The sequence below is a fragment of the Quercus lobata genome, chromosome 4 (assembly GCF_001633185.2).
Source record: "Quercus lobata isolate SW786 chromosome 4, ValleyOak3.0 Primary Assembly, whole genome shotgun sequence".
Taxonomy (NCBI): domain Eukaryota; kingdom Viridiplantae; phylum Streptophyta; class Magnoliopsida; order Fagales; family Fagaceae; genus Quercus; species Quercus lobata.
In genome coordinates, this window is record NC_044907.1 from 81,926,708 (window position 1) to 81,938,465 (window position 11,758).

The following is an 11,758-nucleotide window of genomic DNA, read 5'->3' on the forward strand; positions in this document are numbered from 1 at the left end:
AATAATAAAAAAGTTAATATTATGTTCACAAATTTTTTGTTCTCACAAATTGTTAAGTGATAGGTTATGATTAAAGCAATATTACTTTCGAATATATAAACCCCACCATTGATATTACTTTTACTATACATTAATTACAATATGTCATATTAGTAGTTGTAAAAAAAATTGTAAAAGCTTTTTTGCGATTAAACTTATTAGACTTAATCCAATTACATGTTGAAGACTATTAAAAGATATTTAATTAAAGCGGAAGAAACGGCTGCATTTGTGTAAGGACATGGGAGATAGTTTTTCTGAATATGTTTTTTTTTTTTTTAAATGATATTTCCTTTAATATTGAAACAAATGGAACGAAAATGAAAATGCTAATGTTACTATACGTATTATTATATAAAGCTTATAAACTAACGCAATAATAAATGTGATTGATAGATTTCAACTACCTCATAAATGAATGTTTACATTGCCTTTTTGCAATTGGTTACACATTAATTTGTAAGCTTAATATAGTAAAATTTGTAATACTTCTATCACTACTCAAACTAAAATACAAGCATTTTTCCTATAAGGCCTTAACAAAACATGAGGGAAATAGTCAGGTGACTTAAGTAACCAATAATCTTATCAACAAAAAAAAGTAACCAACAAAAATTACATTTAATGCCCATTTTTCCAAAGCATGAGCAACCCCATTTTATGATGTATGAACCCAATTAAATTTACTCCCAGAAAACTCTCTAGCTAATATATTAGCATCTTCCAATCTCCCAATAGAGCCTTGAGGAATGAGAAGTACAGAATCTATACAAAGTTTTGAGTCTGCTTCCAAAATTATATTTGAGAAATTCCTTTCATTTGCCATTAAGAGAATCTGTCATAAAACAAAAATTTCAGTAATTACATATAGGGTTTTGAGTATGTATAATAGTAAATATTTACGAGAAAACATTTAATTCATACGCAGTATTTATATTAATTAATTAAAACCAGTATGTACAATGAGAGTATGTAATGATGATAGCACAATACCTTCATCGTGCAACCATATTGGAAATGGACAACCCATATATCGAGTGAGTTTCTGATTCTTTGTCAGATATCTGTGCTTCAATCGCTTTTCTTGCAAAAGAAAATGCAGGTTTTTTAGGCGAAGGTAGTACCAAACTTTCATTTGTCAACATAGATATGACATCTGACATTGTTGGCCGATCAATTGCACTATCTTCTACACATAAGAGACCAATATGAATGCATTGAAGCATCTGATCCTCGATACATGAATCCGTAAGTGCCGGATCCATTAGGTTTGATATGGCACCTTCTTTCCATAATTCCCATGCCTGGAGAAAGATTATACAATGTTAGATGCATATATTAAATGTCACAAAACCATCCAAGCTGAATGTTTTTTTTTACATACATATCCAACTAGATTGACTGAGTGCTCAGTGTGGTAGAAGCTGTTGTTTTTTCTACCACTCACGATTTCAAGCATTAGAACTCCAAAACTATAGACATCAGATTTTACAGAGAAAATTCCCTCCATGGCATACTCAGGGGACATGTATCCACTGCATTAAATCATAAAACAACTTTTAAAACTATATTTGACTTCATTAATCATGTGGGAGCAATAATGTTTAGCATCCAAAGTAAAACAAGTATAAGAATATATGAATTAAATTTACTTACTATGTCCCCACAACCCTTTTGGTATTTGCTTCTAATTCATTTTGTTGAAAAATTCTTGCCATGCCAAAATCAGAGATTTTGGGGTTCATATTTTCATCAAGGAGTATATTACTAGCTTTTAAATCTCTATGGATTACTCTCAATCTTGAATACTTGTGGAGATAAAGCAATCCTTGAGCAATTCCTTCAATTATGTTGAAACGTTTTGGCCAATCTAACATCTTGCTCTTGGTTGAATCTATAGGATATTAATTGACCAGCAGGATTAGTAATTTACTTTGAGCAAAATCATATTCAAAAACAAATTACTTGGTGGAAGAAAATAATTCAAATGTTAATACAAAACGAATGTTTTCCTAACCAAAGAGAAAGCAGTCCAAGCTTTTGTTCGGCATGTATTCATAGATTAACATTCTTTCTCCTCCATGAATGCAGCAACCCAGAAGCCGAACAAGATTCATGTGTTGGAGTTCAGATATGAGAATCAACTCATTTTTGAACTCTGAAATTCCTTGTCCTGAATTTCTTGAAAGTCTCTTTACAGCTATTTCTTGCCCTTTCGGAATTTTTCCCTGATGCAATGCTCAATAAGTTATCACATTGTTGAATACAATTCAATCAAAACATCTTTGTTCAAAGAGTAATGTAAAGCTAACTTTATAAACGAGTCCAAAGCCCCCCTCTCCAAGCTTGTTTTCCAATGAGAAGCTATTTGTGGCAGCCATGATGAATTTATAGTCGAAAACTCTTAAATCATGCCCCTGCTTCCTATCATTTTGAAACTCATGGGCACTGGTGAATCTATCAGAGTTTACTAACTCAAGCAATCCATCATCAATCACTGCTTCATTCTCCCCTGTTCAGATGCAGAGCATTAGAGATCCTAATGGGAAAGTTACTCTAACAAGTGCATACCAAATGTGAAGCACCTACCTTTAAGTATTACATTTCTCCTTCTTGACAGATAGTACAAGATGCATAAGAAAATTACAAGAAGAGCAGTAGTGCCTCCTATGACAAAACCAATCCATGTCGATTTCTTTGTATCTGCATTCAGTAACTAACCTCTTAGTGATTGTCATGTGAATAATTTGCTATAGCTTTGGATCAAAATTACGATATCCATTGCAGCAGTCAACAAATAGGAGGGAGGTCAGTGAACTTTTTTGCATGATTCATTTCTTTAATAACTTCATCATTGCTAATTTAAGAGTTTAGAGCTGTGCATTATGGAAGGGGGGAAAAAAGAGATATCGTACTGAAGATAATTTAATTATTGTTAATTAAAAAAATATATATATATTTTGATTGAATGGCTGCACAGGCTACACTAGTGGGAAGACCCCCATCTCAAATTAAAAGGGTAGGTAAGTAAGGCTGGTTCAACACTTCAAAAAACTAGAAATCCAAGTCGCTCAGAGGAAAAAAGTAGGTAAGTAGATACATAAAAATAAATAAATAAATAAAAAAAGGAAGGAAAATTATTTGTTTATTTTATGTGTTGCACCTATTATAAGTATGTTTCTTGGTAAATGTAATGAAAGTGAAAATTTCTCCAGAGTTTTCGCTTGAGAAACTTACCATTTTGGGAAGGCTTTGGTATTAGAACATAAATAGGTGGAATAGCACCAGAGAGGTCATGAAAGAACTCTCCTTTGTTGTTCCAAAATTTGCATCCAGTCTGATTATCATATAGAGAAGTATAGGCATCGCAGTCACACTGGTACCAGCAAGCAACCTTGCAATCATTCAGGGTATGACTCGTGTTTGTATCCAAGGAAGTATGGTCTGGCCCATGTATGAAGTAACCAGATCTTTTATCAAACATATCATCATGACGGCGACACCTTGGCAGCCATCTCTTGCAGCCTCCATCAGTATTGTATCCGCTACAGTTTTCAGTTTCTGCAACATAGGATCCATCAAAGCTAAGTAGTTTCCCCTGAAAACTTAGAAACCATGCTGATTGTCCACCTTGCTTTGTATTAGAATAAGACAAGAACTCTTCATCCTCATTTGAAACAACACTGAAATTATACTTGCCCTTGGATTTTTCTGATATAAACTCAAAAGTGTCACCTTTTAAGACTCCACTAGTCCAAAACTCCACCCCGTGTCGCCGAATGATCATTTGGTGTCCCTTAGGATCCCATTCAAGGCTAAAAGGCCCTGGAGCTGGTATAAGATTGTTTAACCATGAGGTAAGCGACCAAGCACTTCTATTCTTGTGGTTAATACCTAATTTCATCTCGGGCAGAAGTGAGTCTGTAGGCTTATCAAAACTTTGCCACAAAACCCTTTTCAGAGTTCCATTCGAGTTCAACTCTTGCAGAACAAAGTTCCCGGAATCCAATAGGGTAGCACTGATAGTACTATTGTAGGTGACTTGAGCAGGAGAAAGAGTTACTGCATCTCCACCTTGCGACATAATTTTGAGGCTCCCTGTGGTCTCCAAAGTAAGAACAGCAGAAGTGTTGACAACAGATGCGTTTCTGTTGCCAACCCAAACTCTTTTTTTCTGATCATTGGTGAACCATATTCCTAAGTAGCTGTTGTTGGTATTGATGCAGGGGCAGAAGAACCCCAAAGTAAATGCTCTTTTTGAAGAAACTAGGTAGCTTGAGGAATCGAGAGAGTCGCCTGCTTTGAGAGTATCCCTTGCTTCAGCAAAGAAACTAAGCAAGCATGAGAATATTAGCAGGAAAATAATGTTGTGAAGGTTTTGGTTTGAAGCCATGAATTAGTGACCACAATTAATTTCTTCAATTGGTAAACACTTTGCTCAAACTCAAACTTACCCGCAGGCAGCATAGATAATTGGGGTTTTAAGACCTTATTTCTTTACCAATCTTTATTGTGTGAGATGTGGGGTTTGAGCCTTTGAGGACTGCGTCTCTTTACCTATCTTTTTCTTTTTGTAGAACCATTTTACACGCAGCCAATGAATGACCAGAATCGGTGGAAATTATAAAGCATTATGATGTCCACAGGTCTGCTCTAGGTAACTGAAGTGAAGGTTGGTAAAGCACCTTGTGTTGTGTTTGTTTGGTTGGTAATCTTTAGCTCTCTATACTTTGTATTTTGGCTGAATCTATAGTGTTATACCTTACTCATCCAAAAAGCAGAACTTAAAAAAAGAAGATAAGAGAAAAAAAATATAGCCTTAGGGGGCTGGTTTAAGTCATGGTATCTTGGACTTTTTTTTTTTTTTTTTTTTTTTGGAGAAGAATGGTATCTTGGACTTGGTGAGCAGCTAGCGTTGGCCGTAATCAAACACCCTGTTAACGTGATATGAAATGAAAAGGGAAAAGGTAAATAACATAAAAGAAAATGACAATTAAATGCTTTTTCTTTTTCTATTTCTAGTTCCCGATTTGGAAAAGGTGTATTGAGTTTCCTCATTTGAATCAGAATAGGTAAACGGGCAATGAACTAATAGTGATACTCTTACCCTTACTTTTTTTTACATTTAAAAAAAAATCTAATTTCATGTATAAAATGTGGACATTTTTTTAAAATTTTTTAAAATACAAATATTATCACATTAATTATAAATATTAGTGTAAAAGAGTGGAGGTAAACTAGTTCTAAAAAAAAAAATATATATCATATCATAGATAGGGTCATTCTACTGTACCCCTTTATTTTTTGGGGATACGGCATACACACAAATACTAACAATTAATTTAGTGTTGTTTTGACCTTAACCGTTCATTTAATTAGTTTTAATGGATACCGGTTACTAGTAAAACAAGTCAGCATATATAAACAAAAAATAATTCAGATGGTTCCTCTCTCAGTTTTGTCGTGGAGGCGGGCATAGGATAACATTGCATGTTGAGCCGTTAATATCAATGGAATTGCTTCCATTAATTGAGATGAAAAAGGAAAAGAGAAGTCACTAAACATATCATAATTTGTGAAGCATAAAATGGAACGCAATGAATGAAAATGAAAATTTTCATCCTTAAGCTTATTACACATAGACATAATAGTTTCTCTATGTTAACTATATGAAATACATTACACATATTTGATACATTATCAATGAGTTGACTCTGGATAAATTTAGAATCATGTAGCAATGATGGGGCTTGTGAGTGCCTAGATAGTTTTTGCATGGCGATTGCATACTTGGAGCTATATGGGGACGCTATGGATGAATTCATCTATGAAATTTATGTTGAGGGATACAAGCTGTTGGTTAATTTAATTTAAAGAGGTACAGAGATCATAATTCACTTTAATGTTTGCACGTGCTTGCCGTGGAAAAAGAGTAGTGATTAAAGTCATGTTTGCCGTGGAAAAAGAGTAGTGATTAAGATTAATTCTATATTTTATTTGTATTACAAAACAAAGATATAAATCATTTGATTTTTAAAGTATATAGAGATTTACATTAATAAAAAGAAACATTAATTTTAAGAATTTTGATAATTATGTCATAAAAAGTAAATCTTATTTGTATAAGAATTTTGATCAACCATAAAGTTAGGATAACTATTTAACACACACACACACACACACATATATATATATATATATATATTTATAGATATATATATTTATATATAATATATTTATATTATATTACTTTAGTATCTATTTTGCTAAATGAACAATTGTGGGGCCCGGCCCAAAAATAATAGGCTATTCCAAATTCAAGCCCGACCGACGAGCGTTCTGTCCGAAGAGAAGCCACATATGAAGCATTACTCAATCCCAATAACGGCAAGGAAACCTGTCCGAGGAGTAACTCCTCCTCGGACATCACGAAGCCCAGACGAGGAACTCTCCCCAGCCAATTCAGTTCATCCTCCCAACATATAAAATGAATAAAATCCAAAATATCTCATGGAAAGCTACCACCACATTAATTACGCCCCAACCACCCTCTTGGCCGCATTAATGAGGAAAAGACCCCTGAACAGTACCACCTTAGCCTCTGCAACTCACAAAGGGAGTGATGAGGGCGGCTGATGGGACAGGTGCTCAAGTAGATGCTTAGATGATCAACAAGTGTAAAGTTGAGATGAGAGGAGGAGAACTATATAATGTAGTGGAGTCCCTCAAAGAAGGGGACAAAGAAACTGTATTAGGAACTGAAGAAATAGAATCATACGGGAGAGATCCATTCTTGTGTTTTTATTTTCTGCAACAATATTGTCCATGTATCAGACCGAATAGGCTCACTGAGGCTAAGTTCTTTGACCCATCCTCTACAAATATTTATTGTGGGTTGCGCTTTGGGCCAAGGCCTGATCAATAGAATTTGGGCCAGGAAAATCGTGCAACTACAATTGGCGCCGTCTGTGGGAAGAACTAGGGCATCAGCTAGCACAACGGTCGAGCATGGCAGAACTAGGTCCGCACCAGGAGAATCCTCACCAGGCTAACTCCCAACAGACACAACCCGCCGAGTCCCAGAAGCAAAATAACCCCATCAACCCAGGCCACAGGGAAAATCGTGAGGGAAGTGTGCATACTATCCGGACAAGTCAGAGTCACACTCAGATAGGTAGTCACGTGTCCCAGAGGCGAAATGGTCACCAGGCCATGCAGCGAGAGATAGACGATTTGAAGAGGAAGCTACGACGGGTACAGCGAAAGCGATCTCCTTCAGACTCAGACGAGTCCTCTAATGCAGAGGATGCGAGTTACCGACGGAGATCAAGGACCCCCCTAAGTGAAACCTTTTCCTACGAAAAGGAACCACGCCCTATACAGAAATATGAGAGCACATCCAGCAAGGGTTCGGGAAACGATGCCATGAAGAAGGCTTTGGACCAGGTTTCAAGGTCCCCCTTCACGTATAGAATTGAAGGGGCTAAGCTGCCTCGACGGTTCAACCAACCGGCATTCGCCATCTATAACGGTCGAACAGACCCGGTAGAGCATGTGAGTCAATTTAACCAAAAGATGGCGATCTACTCACAAAATGAAGCCCTTATGTGTAAAATCTTCCCGTCCAGCTTGGGATCAATAGTGATGAGGTGGTTCAACGGCCTGAAGACAAATTCCGTAAGCTCATACAAGCAGCTCACTCAGGATTTCTGCTCCAGCTTTATCACCAACACCAGAGTCCCCAGGCCCCTCGGTTCGCTATTGTCCTTATCCATGTACGAGGGAGAGACTCTGAAAGCATATTCGGATAGATACTGGGAAGTGTATAACGACCTGGATGGCAACCATGATGCTGTCGCTATCAGCACATTCAAAAGCGGGCTCCCCACCGACCATGGCTTAAGGAAGTCCCTCACTGGTAAACCGGTTGCCAACGTTGATCAGTTGAGGGATAGGATCGACAAATACAAAAGGGTGGAGGAAGATTAGCTGCAAGGGAGGGGAAAGGAGAAGGTTATCCCCCCCAAAGCAAATGATTTCAGGTCAGAACGACACAACCCTGGTCAGTCGAGGAGAGATTTTTCGCGACAGGCTGGGCAGAGCAACCCGCAAACAGTGAATGCCGTATTCAGAAAGCCAGTACAACAGGTACTGGAGAAAGTAAGGGGTGAGCCCTATTTCAGGTGGCCAGGAAAGATGGCTGGAGACCCTTCCAAACGTAACCAGAACCTATACTGCCACTATCATCAGGACCATGGGCATACTACTGAGGACTGCAGGAATCTATGGAATCACCTAGATCAGTTGGTCCGAGAAGGAAAGTTATGTCACCTGCTGCACCCATCGAGTGGCCCTCCCGGCCAAGCAACACAAGAGCCTTGAAAGGACGTGTCCTTAAGACCCCCCACCGGGACGATACATGTCATCCTCGCTGCACCAGGAAGAACGGGGCCGCCCATCCCCAGAGTATTGGCTGTTGATCGACTCCCCTCCGAGGGCAGGCAAAGGGAACCCAAAAGGTCAAAAAAGGGAAGCTCTTTGACACTGGGATTCTCGGACGAGGATAAGAGAGGAACTATTCAACCTCACGATGATGCCTTGGTGGTCACGCTGAGGATTGGGGGCTTCGACGTGAAAAGGGTGTTGGTGGATTCGGGAAGTGCAGTAGAGATAATGTACCCTGACCTATACAAGGGGCTGAACTTGGAGCCAGAAGATTTGGCAGCTTATGACTCCCCCCTTCTCAGCTTCGAAGGAAAAATTGTTACGCCAAAAGGGTAGATCCGACTACCCATACAGACGGGGTCGGAGGTAGTGAAGGTGAATTTTATCGTCGTCGGCGCTTACTCACCCTACACCGCAATAGTCGCCAGGCCATGGATCCACGCCCTAAAGGCCGTAACCTCCACACTTCATCAAAAAGTGAAATACCCATCCAGAGGACAAGTAGAAGAGATCCGAGGAGATCAGGCCGTGGCCAGAAAGTGTATGGTGGCCGCCATTTTACATTGGCCCCCAATCGAGTCCTCGGCCCCAGAGAACTTATAGCAACCAACCCCCTCGGCAAGGCAAGGCGATGGGCTGGCCGAGGAGATAGGGTATGAAAGTTTAGATAAGATCGCTGTCAACAACGACCCGGAAAAGTTCTTTCAGGTCGGCTCTGAATTACCTTCTCAGGAAAAGGAGGAGCTGGTCAGATTTCTCAGAGAAAATGTCGCCGGGAGTTGATCCTAGCCTTATTTGTCACCACTTGAACGTCAACCCCTCTTCCGTTCCGAAGAAACAGCCACCCCGACGCCCTTCGAAGGAACATGCCAGGGCCGTAAGAGACGAAGTGGCGAAATTAAAAAGGGCAGGGGCTATTAAAGAGGTCTTTTATCCCGAATGGTTGGCGAATACGGTGGTGGTAAGAAAGAAGACAGGGAAGTGGAGGGTCTGCGTGGACTTCACGGACCTGAACAAGGCGTGCCCGAAGAACCCATTCCCCCTACCCCGAATCAACCGACCGGTGGACACAACAGTAGGACACCCTCGAATGAGCTTCCTGGACGCCTTCCAGGGCTATCATCAGATACCCCTTGCGCTAGATGACCAAGAGAAAACGGCTTTCATGATGCCCATCGGAAACTATCATTATAAGGTGATGCCGTTTGGGCTAAAGAACGCAGGCTCAACTTACCAAAGGATGATGACTCGGATGTTCGAGCCACAACTGGGCAAGATCATTGAGGTTTATATAGACGATATGGTTGTGAAGAGTAAAAGGGTGTCCGAGCATGTGAAAGACCTCGGAATAATCTTCGCTATCTTAAGGGAGCACCGGCTGCGGCTGAACGCTTCCAAATGTTCATTCGGGGTCGGGTCTGGGAAATTCCTAGGGTACATGGTCACCCACAGGGGAATAGAAGTAAGTCCCGACCAAATCAAAGCCATTAACAGCCTACAGGCTCCTCGGAATCCGAAGGAAGTGCAGAAGCTCACTGGCATGATTGCGGCATTAAACCGGTTTATATCGCGATCGGCGGATCGATGTTGGCCTTTTTACCTCCTGATAAACAAATGGAAAGGGTTCAAATGGTCGGAGGATTGCGCTCAGGCTTTCCAACAGCTTAAGGACTACCTGTCCCGACCACCCATCATGTCCAGCCCTGAGGCAGATGAGGTGCTGTTTGCATATGTCGCTGTAGCTCCCCATGCTGTAAGCTTGGTACTGATACGGGATGATAATGGGGTGCAGCGACCGGTTTACTATGTGAGAAAATCATTACATGAGGCCGAGGTGCGGTACCTACCTTTGGAAAAGGCAATTCTGGCGATAGTGCATGCAACCCGGAAGCTTCCTCACTACTTTCAGGCGCATACGGTCATCGTTCTAACACAGCTTCCCCTTCGAGTAGTGCTGCGAAACGCTGACTACACCGGAAGGATCGCCATGTGGAGTGCGCTTTTGGGGGCCTTTGATATTAAATATATGCCCAGATCCTCCATCAAAGGACAGGTCCTCGCAGACTTGGTGGCGGAGTTTGCTGAGCCCTCTGTAGAAACAATAACTGAGGAGAAAGACATGGATGGAAAATCGGTTGGTGTGATTTCAATAGGGAGGACCATGCATTGGAAGGTCTACGTGGATGGCGCAGCTAACCAGAGAGGATCAGGAGTTGGGATAGTTTTAATATCCCCGGACGGTGCTGCCATTGAAAAATCACTGAGGCTCGGATTCTCGGCTACAAACAATGAAGCCGAATACGAAGCCTTACTCCAAGGGATGACGATGGTTCAAAGATTGGGCGGAAGAATAATAGAAGCATTCTCAGACTCCAGACTGGTAGTCGGACAAGTGATGGGCGAGCTGGAAGCTCGAGATACTAGGATGCAAGAGTATCTGGAACAAGTCAAGCGGCTGCAGACGAATTTTGAATCCTTCAATCTGACGCACATTTCCAGGAGTGTAAACACCCATGCAGACTCGCTGGCCACTCTCGCCACGTCCTCGGCACATAATCTGCCGCGGATGATCCTGGTTGAAGATCTAGCCCAGGCAAGTCCCATCAGCAGAAGCCCGGCCAGAGTCCATCAGAGCAGAAAGAGTCACAGCTGGATGGACCCCATAAAGAACTTCCTTCAAAACGACATCCTGCCGGAGGAAAAATTGGAAGCCGAGAAGATACGTAGGAATGCTCCTCGATTCTGGCTATCAGAGGACCACAAACTATATCGGCGCTCTTACTCTGGACCGTACCTACTCTGCGTGCATCCAGAAGAATCCGAATCTCTACTTGAAGAGTTACACGAGGGGATTTGTGGAAGTCATACCAGAGGAAGGTCGTTGGCGCACATGGCACTTACCCAAGGGTATTGGTGGCCGAACATGCAAAGAGAGGCCCAAAAATACGCTAAGAAGTGCGATCAATGCCAAAGATTCGCCCCGAATATTCACCAACCCGGAGGGGTTCTCAACCCCCTCTCTAGCCCATGGCCGTTCGCACAATGGGGCCTTGATATAGTTGGACCCTTCCCCAAAGCTGCGGGGAACAAGCGATACATAATAGTCGGAACTGATTACTTCACTAAATGGGTGGAAGCTGAACCCTTGGCCAACATTAGGGACATGGACGCCCAAAAATTCATCTGGAAGAACATCATCACCCGCTTCGGGACTCCGCGTACACTCATTTCCGACAATGGTCTGCAATTCGACAGTAAGAACTTTAGGGAGTAT

At 41.1% G+C, this 11,758-nt stretch overlaps 1 protein-coding gene across 1 annotated transcript; it reads right to left on the reverse strand.

Moving 5' to 3' along the window:
* Nucleotides 1-443: 443 nt before the first annotated feature.
* On the reverse strand, nt 444-4,794 carry LOC115984382 (G-type lectin S-receptor-like serine/threonine-protein kinase At1g67520). Its single transcript, XM_031107418.1, has 8 exons — nt 3,277-4,794; nt 2,629-2,742; nt 2,352-2,551; nt 2,057-2,267; nt 1,696-1,933; nt 1,424-1,574; nt 1,033-1,343; nt 444-874 (listed from the first exon to the last, which is right to left on the reverse strand). Exons 1-7 carry the CDS (start codon nt 4,430-4,432, stop codon nt 1,035-1,037), a joined length of 2,379 nt encoding a protein of 792 aa, XP_030963278.1. The 5' UTR covers nt 4,433-4,794; the 3' UTR covers nt 444-874; nt 1,033-1,034.
* Nucleotides 4,795-11,758: the final 6,964 nt, after the last annotated feature.